The sequence below is a fragment of the Moschus berezovskii genome, chromosome 5 (assembly GCF_049115385.1).
Source record: "Moschus berezovskii isolate FMDL1 chromosome 5, NW_MosBer_1.0, whole genome shotgun sequence".
In the NCBI taxonomy this organism is placed as follows: Eukaryota; Metazoa; Chordata; class Mammalia; order Artiodactyla; family Moschidae; genus Moschus; species Moschus berezovskii.
The window spans coordinates 112,660,514-112,678,540 of record NC_142464.1 but is presented as its reverse complement, the minus strand read 5'-3'; the positions used below and the strand labels follow the sequence as shown (position 1 = coordinate 112,678,540).

At 51.2% G+C, this 18,027-nt stretch overlaps 1 protein-coding gene across 1 annotated transcript in view; it reads right to left on the bottom strand.

Annotated features, from left to right (window-relative positions):
• Positions 1 to 17,596, bottom strand: part of C5H4orf50 (chromosome 5 C4orf50 homolog) — a 60,355-nt gene extending 42,759 nt beyond the window's left edge. The window contains exons 1-3 of the mRNA XM_055434352.2: positions 17,310 to 17,596; positions 10,477 to 10,615; positions 5,999 to 6,592 (exon numbers count right to left, since the gene is read on the bottom strand). Of these exons, the coding sequence (XP_055290327.2) occupies positions 5,999 to 6,592; positions 10,477 to 10,615; positions 17,310 to 17,596 (1,020 nt within the window). The remainder of the gene's footprint in view (positions 1 to 5,998; positions 6,593 to 10,476; positions 10,616 to 17,309) is intronic.
• Between the last annotated feature and the right edge of the window lie 431 nt (positions 17,597 to 18,027).

Sequence of the window (18,027 nt, the reverse complement as noted above, 5' to 3'; positions counted from 1 at the left end):
GAAGGGCTCTGCAGTTAGCCTGAGTACATTGCTGGAGAAGCAGGGCCCTGAATGCTGTGGTTAGGAAGTGGAGCTAGAGCCCCAGGCGATGGAGCTGCTGGGGGCTCGTGAAAGGAGATCATCTGGGGGTTATAGCATTATCCAGGGAAAGGCACTGAAGACCTGCTGTGGCTCTTAACCCCTTTGGTTCTAACCCTTTTGGAAATGCAGTCAGCCTTGGGAATTCACACAAGCATACAATGATCTCAGAACTCCAAGTACAATTCCATACATGTACAGCCCCGGACAAGGGGCAGACCGAGACCCTGAAGGACACTCTCTGGCTTTACACTGTGGTTATCAATACGCTATAGCATTTCAACTTTAAAATTGCAGGCACTGCTCCTCCATGAGCTGGTGACTGGCTGGCACTTCGAATTGCCCAGCACCCCTCTGGAGGATTTCTTCCTCTCCAGGTGGCCCTTTCTGACTCCAAGATTTGCAGAGTCCTGGCTGTCGGTGCCCGCTGAGAGGAGGACAGCTTGGAAGACTGTGACATACCCCGTGGCCCTGGGTCCATTCCCCTCCCAAACACCAAGGTCCCCAACAGTGACCCACAGACTGTCAGGCCCCTCCCCCTTCCTCCGTTGGCACCCTCTTGCCTTAGGCGGTCTCGTCATCCCATGTGGGCAGGGGTCTTGTCTTACTTCCCAGCCCCAGTACCGAGTTCACCACGTCATGTGGAGTGGACACCTGTTAAACGCTGATTACTGACCCACGGACCAGTAGTTACTGGAGGAGCAGAGTGTGGCACCCACCAGCACATCCATCCGCCAGGGTGCAAATCCTTCCCCATCACTTAGTATCTGTGGGAACCCTGGGACTCTCCATGCCTCCACTTCCTCATCTGTAAAATGGGGATAAAAGAGCACCTCCCTTGAAGGTCGCTGAGGGACAAAAGGAGTGGACAACAGATGCAGCGCACCAGAGATGGCACCGGGTGCAAAGATTCCCTAATAAACACCGGGATCACTTTGTACCCACACGAAGCTGGTGAAGCAGCACATGAAGCTGGTGAAGAAGCACATCAAGGAACTAGAACTGACAGTTCTACCAAGTCATGGGGCCTCTATAACAATGCATCCAGTAGGATGCACGGGCTGTGGCCTCCAGTGTCCTCCCCAAACCCCCTAAGTTGATGTCCGAACCCCCAGGACCTCAGAACATGACCTGATTTAGAAATACAGTCCTTGCAGACACAGTCAATTAGGATGGGGTCATTAGGGCGGGCCTTAATCAGCTGTGACCAGTGTCCTTATAAAAAGGGGACATTTGAACACAGACACATATAGAAGGAAGACAACGAGACGCAGGGAGAAGACGGTCAAGGAGAGAGGCCTGGAACTGATTCTCCCTCACAAGTCTCAGAAGGAATGACCCTGAAGACACCATGATCTCGGATTTCCAGGCTCCAGGATTGTTGTTGAGATCACCCAGTCTGCGGTCCTTTGCCAGGGCACCACAGGAAACCCTCACAGCACTTACGTCTCTGTTTGATCAACAGGGAAATCGAGGCATAAAATGAAATGACGTGCCAGGCTCCTGGGGCTCCCAGAAGGCAGGGCCAGGCTCTGGACCCACCAGGTCAGGGGACTTGGCCCTGCCTGTCTCCATCTGGGAGAACTGCTAATGTCTGGAACAAGAAGCTGATCACCCAGGTGCCAGGCCCCCTCGGAGGGACCATCAGAAGGGGATGGGAGCCCTCCTCTTGGAAGCGAGAACAAGCCACGTGAGAAACATACAAACCACGATGAAACAGACACCGACAGCCAAACTAAGCCCTTGCCAATAACACTCTCCCAGACAAGCTGCTAGATTGCTAAAAGCCAGAATCAGTGACCGTCCCATGACATCTTATGCTGAGATGGTCCCCGACATTCATCCCATCTTTAAAGAGCTCTTGCATTTGTGCTCCAATGGGCTCTTTACTCTGACACACTTAGAAGGCAGCAAGTGCTGCTAGCCCTTCGCCCAGCAGAATCCACAGGGGTTAAAGGCCCCAAGTTCACAGGGTGAGAGATGGCCGGGAACCTAGAGAATCTGAGCCGCAGGCTGAAAGGGGCCTGGACCCACCCGTGGGGCCCCAATAATAAGAGACTCAGACAGTCTGTGGTCCTTTCTCCCGCCCTCCGTGCACTCGATAAATATTTACCAAGCTCCTTCCCATGGCAAGTGCTGTGCTGGAGCTGGGGTTGTGGCAGAAAACAGAGAGGACCTGAAGGATTCTGTGTGTGGATGGAAGGAAGCAGGGAGGAAAGGAAGGCTGCTGAGAAAGAAGGCGGGGCGGGGATGGGGGCCACACGGGGCACCTCACGTGGGGTGGGGGTGGGGTCCTTGCACTTGCACGACCACAGAGGGTGCATGAGTCCAGGTATGTTTCCATGGGCTGTTGCCATGCCAACCTCCCTGCCTGGGGGCGGTCTTTGAGGATGACTATGGAAGCAGCCTGAGGACCCTGCCTCCAGCAGCTCACCCTGCGGTTCACGGGCACTTGCCCCAGAGAGGCTGGGCGCGGCACCAAGGATAGTGCATCATCTGGGCCTTCAGCCCAGGTCCCAGGAGGACAGAGGAGGAAACACTTCCTGAAGGAGGCCAAGGAGGAGGTGAGGCCGGAGTCATCGCTGGCCACGTGACAGCACGGCTGTGGGCTGAATTGTGTCGCCTAAAAGTCAAGTTCAAGTCCGAAATGCCCCCCCGCCAGCACCTGTGGCTGTGACCTTGTTTGGTAACAGGGTCTCTGCAGATGCCCTAATGACCACCCTAATAAGGGTGAGGTCATCCTGAAGCAGGCTGGACATCGCCCACCTCACCTGCCCCTGCAGACTGACCTCCGGCCTCCGAAACCAGGCAGAGGTTCTCAGCCCTTTGGCCGAGAGAACCACACCTGGGGACAGCCCTGCCCAGAAAGCCAACACAGTGCTCTCCGTCTCCCTTGGCCCATGGGCTGCTGTGATGGGTGAGCTGGTGATCACAGGCCCTGCCCACTCCAGGGCCTTGTCAGCCTGTGTTTCCTTCAGCATCTCCTGCAGATCGGAGGAGACAAATTGCAGTCCCATTTAACCGACTCCAGGCCTTCCCAGGTGGCGCCCGTAGTAAAGAACCCGCCTGCCAGTGCAAGAAATGTAAGAGATACAGGTTTGATCCAAGGGTCGGGAAGATCCCCTGGAGAAGGAAATGGCAACTGACTCCAGTATTATTGCCTGGAGAATCCCATGAACAGAGGGGCCTGGCAGCCTACAGTCCATGGGACTGCAAAGAGTCGGACACGCCTGAAGCGACTTTGCACGCAGTGAAGCCTAAGCTCTTGGGGGAAACAAAAAGACAAGAAAGAGGAAACCATGATAGTGCAGTGTGAGTGATTCCATCCAACCTCCGCTGGACGAGACAAGCCCACGAAGACGTGATGGTGAAGATGACGATGGTGACGGTGACAATGATGCGACAGAATCTAAATCCTACCGGGCACCAGGCTCTGTGCCAGGGCCTTCCCTGCACTTTCTCAGTGCATCCTCACAATCACACTAGAAGCAGGTCTCAGTATCGTTCCCATTTCACAGTTGAGAACACTGAGTCACAGAAAGGCTTAGTAACCTGCGAGACTTCATCGCCGCTGGTAAGAGAAAGTTGAACTGTTCTGTCCACTTGGGGCCCCACCTGCCACTTAGAGCATGAGCTTCGCACCCCAGTGCGTGTGGCTCCCACGTTTAAGGATCAGCATTTTCTATTCCACAGGCCCCTGCTCCCTCTGCTACTCATCTGATAATGGGCCAGCTTCTCCCAACGCTAGAGGCAAAAATGGCTGGGGACCACACGTGATGGGCAATTCAGGGAATTTTTGAGAGACATTTGACTGGGCACTGCAACCTCCAGCAAAGTCTTGAGAGCAGGAGCCCCTCGAGAGATGTAGTTCTCCTCCAGTTTCTTGAGATTTTTCGATGATAAGGCCTGAAACCCCTAAAAAGTCACAGATGTGTGTCAACAAGGGGCTTATAACTGAAGGCAACCAAGTTACTGGATGCAGCCACTGAGGGCACACCAAACTGCTCAAGACCCAACTCTGGCCCCAGGGTCCCGAGGGAAGGACAGCATCTTGGAGTCACCACCCTGATCTGGCCCGTGTCCCCTTGCTGGCCCTGATCCTTTGGAGAGCTGCCCGGGTCTCAGTTTCTCCATCTAGTCAGTGGAATTCCACCTGGCTTGCAAGGCTGCTCTAAAGATTAAATGAGAGAATGTAAAATGTACAAAATATTTACTCATCACTAAAACATTTAGGTATTCAGCCTTTCCCTTCGATAAAAGAGAGGGTAGCTGGGCAGAGAGACTGGTAGAAAAAAGGATGTAAACCAACTGCCTGAATTAAAGTCTCACATTTAGGAAAATTACAGAAAAGATTCTAAAGAACAATTTTCATCTCTACACCATTTATTTTCTGAAATTACAACAAGGTGCCAATATCAAAGGTGCACTGTTTTCCTTTTGTCCAATGAACCCAATGGAGGAAGAACGAACAGGACACGTAAAGGTGACATTGGCAGGATGAAGTACTAAAAAGAGAAACCATAAGCGCAGACAAACTCATTATTAAAACAATCGAGGCAGGATACACTTCATGATCTTGAGGAAACTCAAGTTCCAGTTAATTTGAAATAGACTGTCCAGGCTGGAAGATAAATGTGATTTTTTTTTTCCAATAAGCCATCTTCTTTGGGTTAAGGTGGCTTCCTGATTTTTCCTTAAATGCAAATCGAACCACTGGGATCTTGATCTCTTGGAGGGAGCTGAATTAACTCTCCCTTTACAGGGAAACAGCCTCGTGTGGGAAAAACAGAGCTCCCTGGTCTCACGTGCAGTGTGGATCAAATTCCAGTTCTGCCTCTTCTGACCTGTGTGACAAGAGGCCAGTGCACTTTCTCTCTGAGCCTCAGCCTCCTCCTCTGAGGAGTGCGGACATTAACAGTACCTGCTTCACAGGTTTATGAACATTAAATGATGCCTGTGAAAACACCACAAGGTGCCAAGCACATGGCAAGAATATTATTAAATACACATTTTGCTCTTCTAATCAGTTAGATGATAACATAAATGTCCAGCCTGCCCTTGGCTCCAGAGCTTAAGAAACTTGCTCAGGGTCACACAGCTAGTAAACAGAAGAACTAGAAAGGGGCCCAACCCTGCATATTCTCTACTGCACCAGCCTCGGGGGTCTCCTGTGTGCTGCTGCTGGGGCTGTGGCTACGGAACCCATCTGACCTGGACTTGCCCTCGACGGGCTCACAGTCTAAGGCAGCAGAGATGAAGACGCATATACAGGAGTACCAGGCTGGGAACCGTGGTCAGCTTCGGAGCTGTGAGGGAGTTGGGAAAGGTTGACTGCTTTCCCAGGGAGAGGGTGGGCTGGGGAGGCAGGAGCACAGGACAGTTACTTCACACCACACGTGGAAGAGAGCGCCTGGGGGCTGGCACAGGCAGGGACCCATGAACTGTCGGACAGATGGACGTACGGGGGGGACAGAAGACGAAGCGTGAAAGGCAGCTGGTCGGCTCCCTGGAGAGTGTTGGATGCAGAGATGGAACAACAAGATGGTCCGGTGAATGAGACGATGGAGGGTGGGTAGACGGGAGCACGGACGGCTGAGCGAGAGGCTGGGTGAGCGGGTGGAAAGCTGGTGGGTGGCTGAGCAGGTGACCCCAGTTTTGGGGAGGTGGCTGGGGTGGTGAACGGGTGAGTGAAGTTGTATGGGTGGCCGGGTGACACCAGGTGGGTAGACTGGTGGATGGGTGAGTGGACGGGATGAAGCAGGGATGGATGGGGATGGTGGTTTGGGGGGATGGTGGTTTGGGGGGCTGGATGATGAGGAAGGCTGGGAAATGGAGGAGTCCAAGACTTGACTAAGTGGCTGGGCGAGAAAGTTAAGAGGCAAGCAGAAAATCACTGGCGCCCTGGGTTGTGGTCACTTACCAGGCTACAGGGACCAGCGGGGGCCTTGCTGAGCGCTCTCTCCCCGGGCGCCTGGGCTCCCAGTTCCGCCCGCAGGCTCTCGTTGTGTTGGGTGAGCTCCTCCACCTGGGCCTGCAGGCCGATCTCCGACAGCTTCAGCCCGTAGATGCAGCAGCGCAGCTCTTCCAGCTGCCCGCGGAGCCGCCGCTCGGTGGCGCGCTGCTCCCGCAGCCGGCGCGCCGCCTGGTCCCGCTCGCGCTCGCCGCGCTCGGCCCTGGCCCGCAGCGCGCGCAGCTCCGCGGCCCCTTCGGGGACGCCCCGGAGGTCGCCCGAGCCCGGGGATCGGGGGCCGCCGGGGTTCGGGGCGTCCAGCTCGGCCAGCAGGAGGCCGGCGGCGCGACAGAGGCGCCGCACGTCCAGCTCCAGGCGCTGCACCTGCGCCCGCAGGACGCGCTCCTGCTCGCGCACCAGGCGCAGCTGGCGCCGCTGGATCCGCCGGCCGCGTTCCAGAGCCGCCGCCTGCCGCCCCAGCGCCGCGTCCTTGCGCCGCAGCCGCTCCCGCAGCCGCCGCAGCCGCCATCGCTGCCGCCGGGCCGCGCGCTCCTTCTCCCGAACCTATGGGTTGGCGGTGGAGGAGGGCGTCAGGAAGGCGGCCCGGGGTCTCACCGAGCCTGTCTTTATTTGAAACTTCGATATTTTGTTGTTCAGCGTGCCTTTTCTTTTCGCATTATTTTTTGCATTAAAATATTGCTTCGAATATCATATATCTCAGTGACGGTTACTGGCGCCCTCTTAAATGTTGCCCAGGATGCAAGTGCTTTCCTTCACCTCCTCTTGAGCTCCAAGGACAAGCACTCAGGGAAACTTGGTCAGGATGGGGACGGGCTGGTGCACACTGGGAGGGCCAGTGGTTCCAACACGGAATACCCCCACACCAGTTTGAAAAGAGCTGCCGCCTGGAACCCCCTGGGTGTCGCTTCTTCCAAGCCAGAACCTCCCAGACCTCTCCGTTGCTCAGTGCCTAAAAGGACCATGCCTGGTCCAGTAAGGGTCAGCTGAAAACCGTGACTGCTCGCCGAGACAAGATCAATAGTGTCACAGCAGCCATTCCTTACTGTGAATACGACCCTGGGAGCTACTGAGAAATGACCTGCAGAATGTCAATCAGCTAAAAGTCACTGATCCACCACGTTACTGTCTCAAGGATTTTTGTTTCTGCATGGCTCCCTGCCTGTCCGAGAACACACTTCCCTGTTCTTAAACCTCGACCTCCCAGACCCATGGGCTCTACACTGGACAAGGGTGACCCACTCGCTGCAAAAATAAACAGGGTCCTGGCCTAATATTCAGAATTAATTTATGCACATGGGTAGACCTGCCTTCCTGTTAAGACCTCTTTCAACTGTTAGTGCCTGCACATATATTTCTTAAGAGCTTGCAGAAGACAAAACAAAGAAGAGCAAATGAGAAACAGGAAACCTAAGAACAGCTTGGCTGGATTTGCTTTCAGGGGAAATTGGGGCAGACAAAACTGGGGTCAGATTCCCTGCGAGGGCTGCCTGATGGTACGAATCCTGCAGTAAGTGATGCTTAGAGCTCAGAGCTCCGTTCCCTAGATGGATCTACCTCAATCACCTTTGGGAGTGACCACAGGTCGCCACAGAAATGAGGCATCTTTGTATGCAAATGATTATGGCAAATATAGTCTACAGTGGGACAAATTGTCATTTGGCAGCTATCAGGTACAAAGGGCAAGTTCACGCACTCCTGCAAACTTGCTCTGAAATGCAGACAGTTCCAGGCAGAGGTGGAGGGTTAGCATCTGAGCTGGGTTGAAGCTGGGCCAAGTGGTCTCTGAGGGGGCCCTGAGCCAGCCCCCTGACCACTCTGCACGTCTGCCTTTCACCTGGAAACAGGGTTCTGTGACAAGACATTCCTAGGAGTATCCTGATGACTGGAGAACACAATGCAAGGCATGTGGGCCACAACACTGCAGGTCCTGCAGTGTCTGGAGCTCACTCTCAGCCTTTCTCTGGCTTGTCACCTTCACTTCTGTCTCCCCATCAGAGTATGAACCTCTGGTGATTGCAGAGCTTTGCATGTATTTTTCAAATTTATTTTATTTTTTCGGCTATGCCACGAGGCATGAAGGAATCTTATTTCCTCAAATAGGGATCGAACTCATGCCCCCTGCAGTGGAAGCACAGATTCTTAACCACTGGACCTCCAGGGAAGTCCCAGGACTGTGTATGCTTACCTGGGAAATCCTACATGTATATAAGGCTTTATTACAGGCTTTATTACAGGATTTTCTACAAAGAGATTACATGGTTGATGGTGGGAGCCCATACAACACCACACTGTATCTCGGGCTAAAAAGTCCTGGATCTTGATGATGATGGCTTGTGAACCCATGAGGATAGACTCAACTTTCTGCACCTAAAGTTCAATGTCAAGGAAGAAAGCGGCACTTGCGTGTCTCCCTCGTATCTCAAAGGCTAACTTCAATTTAATTGAGCTTCTTATCTTCCCTGCTTCACCTCTATTTCTTTTAAAAGCTAATAAATTTGGTGTTTTTCAAACTTTCTGGACTGTTCCCACGGTAAGAAACATCTTTTAAGAACATGGCCCATTACACACGTGGCAGGTGTTGACAACTGAAACAAGCTTCATGAAACAGCACTCCCCTTCACACACATGATGCCCTTTCATATTTCCTAGTCAATTCCGTCTTTAAATGCTAGTTGCAAGTTACAGAATTGATTTCACAACCCACTGGCGGGAGTCAACCTGCAATTTGACAATTGCTGTGCTCGCCTGTGAGTAGCAATTTGCTAAAAGAGGATGCCTCTCAGGATCTCTGGGTCTCTGCCCACCAAGTCTCTGCTCTCCAGCCTTCGTCTTCTCTCCCCTGGAACACTTCAATGAAGACTAGTAATTACAAAAGCAACTAGTGCTATTTAAATGCCTACTGTTGTGAGTGTTTTACACGTATTAACTGATGCTGAAGCTCAAGCTCAAGCTCCATTACTTTGGCCACCTGATGTGAAGAACTGACTCATTGGAAAAGACCCTGATGCTAGGAAAGACTGAAGGCAGGAGGAGAAGGGGACGGCAGAGAATGAGATGGTTGGATGGCATCACTGACTCAATGGACATGAGTTTGAACAAGCTCCAGGAGTTGGTGATGGACAGGGAAGCCTGACGTGCTGCAGCCCATGGGGTTGCAAGGAGTCGGACACGACTCAGCGACTGAACTGAACTGAGTTCTCTTAATGTGTGTGTGTGCTTAGTCGCTTAGTTGTGAACAGCTCTTTGTAACTCCATGGACTGTAGTCCACCAGCCTTCTCTGACCATGGGATCCCCCAGGCAAGAATACTGGAGTGGGTTGCCATTTCCTACTCCAGGGGAATCTTCCCAACCCAAGGATTGAACCTGTGTCTTTTGCATCTCCTTCACTGGCAGGTGGATTCTTTACCACTGCGCTACCAGGAAAGCCTAACTCCCTTAAACCAGACAATTTAGGAAGGTTGGTACTCCCATTTCACAGATGAGGAAACTGAGGCCTAGAGAGGTTAAGTCACCTGGCCTACATCACAGAGCTTGTGAGTGTCAGACCAGGGTTTGGCTCCAGACATCTGCCTCCAGAGCCAAATCCCTTAACCATCCACTTCTCCAGTTATGCTCTAACATGCCCCCTCCCTCCACTGCCTCTCTCTCCCAATTCGATTAGAGTGATATCCCTGAAACCCTGACTTGAGCCTCTCCTGCTCAAAGTCCTGCTCCCCTTGGCTTCCAGACTTTGGTTCACGCCATGGTTCTGACAATTTGTCCTCCTTGGTACCCTCCTGTCTCAACTCCTGGTCCTGCTATGCTGTTCCATACTTCCGTGCCTTGCCCAGGCTCTTACCCACCCTCACATGCTATTCCTGCAAGGCCCAACTCACAGGGCCCAGATCACTGTAGCCTTCCCTGCTTCCGAAAGCACACTGTTGCCTGCACGTTTCCTCATGGCTCCATCACCTGGTTTTGGAGTTACTTGCTTCCCTTCTGTGTCCCCGCCCACAAGCCAGCTCCTGAGGGCAGAGACCTGGCATCAGTCCTTCTTCTTGTCCTTAGGCCAGAGCTGGCTCCCCTGACGTCAAGCACCAAGCCCACAGAAATGAACTTCTGGCCAGAGTTCCTAGTGGGTGCACAGCTCCCACAGGCCACCCAGTGGACCCCAGCCAGAGCCCTGTGAGGAGGCAGGGCAGGATGCAAGCCCCTTTTTACAGATGGGACAGCTGAGGTCCAGGGAAGCCACATGACCTGGCCCAGGTCCAGTGGCCCCCTGTCTGCACTGTTAGAACTGGGACCCCTCTAACCCCTCCTGTCTGGGCTCTCCAGGCCCGCCCCATGGTCTATATTCAGGCACAGCTGCTGCCACATCCAAACCCATAGGGTGACTCTGCTGGGACAAGAAAAACAGTGCTGGGAAGAAGGAGGAGGGGCTGTGTACCTGGCTGGCAAGCTCCCCTTGCAGTGCGTCCAGCTGCTCCTGGGCCCGGAGAGAGGCGCTTCGCTCCTGGAACACGCGCGTGCTCAGCTGGTCCACCTTCTGGAGGAGGTTCCTCTCTGACAGCTCCAGCTCCTGAATCCTGCGCATCGAAGCAGCAAAGCGCTTACTCAGTGTTGAGTCCTGCCCCGGCCACAGGTGTGAGGCCTTGCAGCAAGGCCGCAGAAGCAGTGCCCAGAACCAAGGACACCTCCAAGGCTAATTGAGCCCCTTTGTAACTGTTGCCAAAAAGCCCCCTGATCATCACTAACAAGCTTCTGACTCCCAGTTAGGCAAAGATGCCCACTCAAGTAAACACCCTATCGCACCCCAACCAGTCACCTAACACCAGCCTTCCAGCAGCAATGGTCTTTGTCTTGAGGCTATAAACATTGGCTGTTGACCCAGGAAAACTGTCGACCCCCCCCTGGCCTGTCAGGAGCCGTAGGCCCTCTGTGCTCAAAGCGATCACTTTATACCTGCTCTTTGTTCCTACTAAACTCACTCTTTTCTACGGTGCTCTGTGTCTGGAAATTCTTTCCAAACTCGTGCTCAGACTGCCCCAACACTCAGGACGCAGTAAGTGTGGCCTAAGGTTTTCACAGACAATGGGATCATCTTTATTTATTTATTTTTCTTCTGTTTTTTGGTCAATTTGATATTCAGACAAAAAATGACATTTTATAAAACATTCATATGTATCTTTATCAAGATAATCTAAAATACTTTGGAGACCTCTTTTGAATAACAAGTCACCAGGAACCTTAACAGTGTTCTCAACCCTTCAACCCTAAACCAGTAATTCCCAGTACAGGTCATACCAACGAAGAAGGACTGAGCCGGAACCAAACATCTGCATTGTCTCAATCAATTCTCCTGTGATCAGCCTGAAAGTGAGCCCTTTCTCCTATTTTGTACACGAGGAAACAGGATCAGAGAGGCCGGGCAACTTGCCCAAGGTCACACAGCATTATAGAGTCCAGGCTGCATGACTCCCAAAGTTAAAGTGTTAATCACTCAGTCATGTCCGACTTTTTGTAACCCCATGGAGTGTAGTCCACCAGACTACAGGCAAGAATACTGGAGTGGGTTGCCATTCCCTTCTCCAGGGGATCTTCCTGACCCAGGGATCGAACTTCATTCTCCTGCATTATACAGGCAGATTCTTTACCATCTGAGCCATCAGGGAAGCCCAAACTCAGGCTCTAATCCTGTGCTCTGATGCTTTCCACTTGAGCTACAGTCTTGCAAATCTCTTCTAAGGAAATGACTAAAATGCAGAAAAAGTTTTTTGCGATCACAAACTCTCCGAATTACTTACGGAAGTGAGAAGATGGAAATGCCCTGTGTAATAGTTAGGGATGGCTGCGCCTCTGGGAGTCTTTTTCATTGTCCCGAGGAAGTGCGGAAGTTGCGTCATATGCAAAGTAATACCCAGGCTGGAAGTGAGCTCTGACCTTGGCCCCACAGACAGGAGAGGCACGTGGGAATGGAGGGAAGCCAGAAGGGAAGGTCTGCCTGCTGGTCCCATTGAGAGCGGAGGAGCTACAATCACTCACTTGTCTGCCTCCTGCCTCGTATCCAAGACCCTTTCACGTGCCACTCTTACTTCCGTAATAGATCACCGTGAAACCCGTGGAAAGTACATCTGCTGCCTATGTGGACAAGCTCCACCCATCTGCATCCTTCACCCAGCTCCACACCATGTGACCTGAACCTCCAGGACAGACTCTGCTTCCCAGGGAGAGGACCCAGATTTGCCTCCTGGCTCTCCCACTCACCAGTCACGAGGCCTTAATAGGGCTCATTCACTACTATGACCCCCAGGATCTTCATCTGTAAGAAGTAACTGCACCTTGCTCTGGGAGTTACTGCAATGATTAAATAAAACGATGCACTATTATTAATGGTCAGGCCAAGCGCCCCCTCTCCTACTCTAGTTTTGAGGCCCTGGGGGAAGGTCTCTAAAGTGACAGAAGGGAGGGTGCCGTCTTGTGTAGATTAAATCATGTTCCTTCTAAAATGAACCAGAGGAATAGTGCTCATGCTTAGCTGCTCAGTCGTGTCTGACTCTGTGCAACCCCATGGACTGTAGCCCACCAGGCTCCTCTGTCCAGGATTCTCCATGCAAGAATACTGGAGTGAGTTGCCATGCCCTTCTGTAGGGGATCTTCCCGACCCAAGGATGGAACTAGCATCTCCTGCATTGGCAGGCAGATTCTTTACCACTGAGCCACCAGGAGAGGTTAATCGGTTGGTCAGAGAGTTGGGAGGAGTACCTTCTGATGGATTATAAAATGTGGTGATATCTGAATGAGAGAAGAGAAGCCTAACTTTTTAAGTTTTTGAGACCAAACTGAAATATTAAATCTGAGACAATATTTAATCCTGGTATGATCCCATTACTTAAATTAAGCAGAAAATGACTAATCTCATTGCATCAGGCTGAAAAATGGCCTCCAAATATAACCAGTATCTATGAATATAACCTTAACATGCCAAAGAGACTGTAGAAGTGATTATGTTAGGTATCGAGATAGAGAGATTTTGCTGGATTATCTGGATGGGACTAACTGCAATTATAATTGTCCTCTTGAGAGAGTGGCGGAAGGTGAGACCACATGACCACTGAAGCAAGATGCTACACTGCTGGCTTGAAGACAGGGAGAGGCCAGAAGCCAAGGAATGCAGCTATAAATGCTGGAAAAGCTGGACACAGATATACCCCTACCTTGTGACTGTCGGCCAGTGAGGCTACCTTAGAACTTCTGCCTCCAGAATGGAAAGACAACGCATGTGTGTTGTTTGAAGGCAGCACGTTTGTAGTAATTTGCTTTAGCAGCTGTAGGAAACATTTCTGTTGTTTAGTGGCTCATGCATGTCCTACTCTTTGCAATCCCACAGACTGTATGTAGCCCAACAGGCTCCTCTGTCTATGGGATTCTCCAGGCAAGAATACTGGAGTGGGTAGCCATTTCCTTCTCCAGGGGGTCTTCCTAACCCAGGGATTGAACCTGCATCTCCTGCATTGGGAGGCAGATTCTCTACCACTGCACCACCAGGGAACCCCCTAGGAAACGTAGACACTTAAGAACTAGACAATGAAAATACCTTTTTCATTGATTAGTGACAAGTTAAAAATATATTATGCTATGTAGAGCTGCAAAGAGTGCTATGAAACTGGGAGACTCCACCAGGGAACTTCCATCAGCATAAATTGGTGCCTTGCTGCTGCAGGTGCCTGGGCAGGCTGCTTGGATCTGAGTCCCAGCGCCCCCATGTGTGTGTGTGACTGGCGAGAAGTTATTAAATACTTAAGCCAGCACCTTGATTTCTTTCCCTACCTAGAAACTGAGGATACCAATATTACTTCATTTTAAATATTTTTTAAGGATTAGTCACTCTGCTTATTTAGCTTATATGCAGAGTACATCATGCAAAATGCCAGGTTGGATGAAGCACCAGCTGGAATCAAGATTGCTGGGAGAAATATCAATAACCTCAGATATGCAGATGACACCACCCTTATGGCAGAAAGAAAAGAACTTAAGAGCCTCTTGATGAAAGTGAAAGAGGAGAGTGAAAAAGTTGGCTTAAAGCTCAACATTCAGAAAACTAAGGTCATGAGATCTGGTTCCATCACTTCATGGCAAATAGATGGGGAAACAGTGGAAACAGTGACAGACTTTATTTTGGGGGGCTCCCACTGCAGATGGTGACTACAGCCATGAAATTAAGACGTTTACTCCTTGGAAGAAAAGCTATGACCAACCTAGACAGCATATTAAAAAGCAGTGACATTACTTTGCAGACAAAGGTCCATCTAGTCAAAGCTATGGTTTTTCCAGTGGTCATGTATAGATGTGAGAGTTGGACTATAAAGAAAGAGGAGTGCCAGAGAATTGATGTTTTTGAACTGTGGTGTCGGACAAGACTCTTCAGAGTCCCTTGGACTGCAAAGAGATCCAACCAGTCCAAAAGGAAATCAGTCCTAAATATTCATTGGAAGGACTGATGTTGAAGCTGAAACTCCAATACTTTGGCCACCTGATGTGAAGAACTGACTCACTGGAAAAGACCCTGATGCTGGGAAAGATTGGAGGCAGGAGGAGAAGGGGACGACAGAGGATGAGATGGTTGAATGGCATCACCGACTCGATGGACAGGTGTCTGAGTAAGCTTCAAGAGTTGGTGATGGCCAGGGAGGCCTGGCGTGCTGCAGACCATGGGGTCGCAAAGAGTCGAACATGACTGATAACTGAACTGAACTGAACTGAACGATTAAGCCTGTTGATACTTGTCGAGCACGTAAATAGTGCCTTGCCCAGAGCAAGCACTCAACAAGTATTCAGTTATTATTAATTCTGTTGCATGTAGGTTGGAAGTGAATTTGCAACAATGATGGCGTTACGGCGGTGGGAGTGGGGCTCTCTTTCTCACACTTCTAACACTGCGGTTGCATTAGTTTTACCATAAACACTTTTACATTTGAGCTCTTTAATGCAAGTGAAGTCCAATGCACACTGTCGATCTTTTACTGCACCTTACCTGGAGGAAAGCCATGGTGACATTAGCCTGGAGTCTATATTCACAATTGTGCGTTCAGACCCTGGCTTCAGCTCTTAGTGACCCTGGATAATGTATCCCATCCTCTAAGCCTCAGTTTCCCCATCTGGAAAAGGGGCTCATATCACCTTGTGTGTCACAGAGTTCAAGTAACAGCTATCTCCACCCGTGTGTGGGAGGACCTGCACTGTGGCCCACGCCACAGGCTCTTGGTAAGCCTTAACTCTTTTTCTCCGAACCCTTGCCACGGATCTTGCTTTCCCTTCTACCCTGCTTCTGCAGGACACAGCACACATTTGGGGAAGGGAATGGCTACAGAGGACACGAGAACTGAGGACCCAGCCCACGTTCCCCACGGGTGGGTACAGGATTCCCCCCTTCCCAGGATGGCCTCACACCAGCCCGAGCCCTGGAGGCCCTTCCCCTCCATCACTCACGGTGCCTCCAGGCTGCCCATCTCTTCCTCACATGGAAGGGTCTCCTCTGGCAGGGGTTTCCCACCCATCTTCTCCAGGCCTGGTGACCTCATTTTCACTGCCAGGTATAACCAGTTATGGGTTATACTTTTATCTCTCCAGGGCTGGGGCCCTGCCTTTTCCAGCTGTCAATCCCTAGAACCTGTGTTTTGGACTGTGTGTGTGTGTATGTTGGTTGTTCAGTCGTATCCAATTCTTTATAACCCCATGGACTGTAGCCCGCCAGGCTCCTCTGTCCACGGAATTCTCCAGGCAAAAATACTGGAGTGGGTAGCCATTCCCTTCTCCAGGGGATCTTCCTGGATCAAACCCAGGTCTCCTGCATTACAGGCAGATTCTTGACCGTCTGAGCCACAGAGAAACTCCTTTGGACCAAATATGTCCCCTGAAATTCATATGTTGAAGTTAGCTAACCCCAGTACCTTAGACTGTACTTGTACTGTACTTGGATACAGAGTTTTAAGAGGTGATTTAGTTACAATGAGGTCATTCGGATGAGCGTTGATCCCACCTGACTGGTATTCTTATAAGAAGAGGAGACAGACATGCACAGAAGACACAGAGGGAAGCGGACAACATCAAGCCATGGAGAGCAGCCTCAGAACACCAACCCTGTCCACACCTTAATCTTTGGCTGCCAACCTCCAAGACTAGGTGTCAAGCAACAGCATAGGCTTTGGATAAAGACCTGGATTCAAACGCCCCACCTCTGGACCATGTTGCTTCCATTAGGGAAATAGAGCCTATGCCAGGAGGTTCAGCTATTTTTATGCTGTGCTGTGCTCAGTTTTGTCCAACTCTGTGCAACCCCGTAGACTGTAGCCCACCACGTTCCTCTGGCCATGGGATTTCAGCAGGCAAGAATACTGCAGTGGGTTGCCATTTCCTCCTCCAGGAGACCTTCGTGATCCAGAGATCAAACCCACATCTCTTGCGTCTCCTGCCCTGGCAGGCAGATTGTTTACCACTGAACCACCTGGGAAGCCAGAAGGCTCAGCAGTGAGAATCAAACAAACCCAGGGAGTCTGCTGCAAAGGTGACAGGAGAGATGAAAGGCCAGACAAAGCGGACAGGCAACCCAGAGGTTAGCCACCACTGGGAACACTTCTGCCCCTGGGGCTGCAAGGAGAGACAGAGAAGGTGGAGACACCAGGGCCCAGCAACAGGACCACAGAGGACGCCAAAGGCACGACTGAATGGCAGCCAGTGTGGGAGATGTCACCCAGAGCAGAAGGGGGCGGAATCCTGGCCTCTCCCCACTCCTCCCCTCAGCGCCTCCCATTGGCTGGAGCCAGAGGGAAACCAATGAGCAAGGGAGCCTGGGAAACAGGCTCAGTGCCTGTCATACAGAGCAGAGGGCGGGAAAGACAGAAGAGCCGGAGGCTGCTGTGGGCAGATTATGGAACACTGACTGTTTTGCCTGCATCCTTAGCCATAGAATGGCTTCCCTGGTGGCTCAGAGGGTAAAGACTCTACCTGCCAATGCAGGAGACCCAGGAAACATCCCTTGGTTGGGAAGATCCCTGGAGAAGGGCATGGCAACCCAATCCAGTATTCTAGCCTGCCTGGAGAATTCCATGGGCAGAGGATCCTGGCAGGCTACACCCCATGGAGTCACAGAGTCAGACACGACTGAGTGACTAACACTTCCCTTTCCTTCAGCCATGGAAACGATTTAATACACTCTTCCACCATGATGAGGAGGCCCCAGGATTCGTAACATACACAAAGAAGAGGCCCAAAGGGTATATTTACCTGCTCCTCAGCCCAGACTCCGACAGCATGTACTTGTCCACAGCTGCCAACAGCTTCTGCTCCGAGGATTCCAGCTGCTTCTTGAGTGTTCCCGTGTCCACATCTGGGCTTCCGGCTGCTCCTTCTGGAAAACATCCCTGCTCCTCACCATTCTCCTCTACATCCTGGAAGATCCAGGACGTGTCAATCTTCACATCAACGTTCATTATATCAAACCCATCACTGCTGGGGGCTCTGACAATGTAACTGAAACTTTTTTCAGTCCGTCCTTTAGCGTTCGGCTCCATCCCGTACATAGTTCATGGGCCAAGGCTGAATAAAATTAAGTGAACCTGCAACATTGACTTTCTGGAGATTTCCAGGTGGCTTCGGTGGCTTGATTGTGCAGGAAAATATCCTCTGAGGAGGGCAAGAACAGGTGGATTATTTATGAGTGGGAGACTTGGGTTTCACCTGCACAAACATCATACAATATGAATGAAACCTCTCGTTTTACAAGCCAGCATGCCCACACTCATCCAAAGCAGATAAGTCACTTGGAATTACAAACTGAATAATGTGTACAAAGAGGTAAAATAAAATTTCCAGGCAGAACCATGAGAGTGTTACAGATTCTCAAGAGTGAGGCTCAAGTTTTCACCCAGCAGTAAATGTTCCAAACTTCCTTTCTGAGTCCAGCAAACATTTATCACCGGCTTGGAGTTGACTAGGTGGAGGG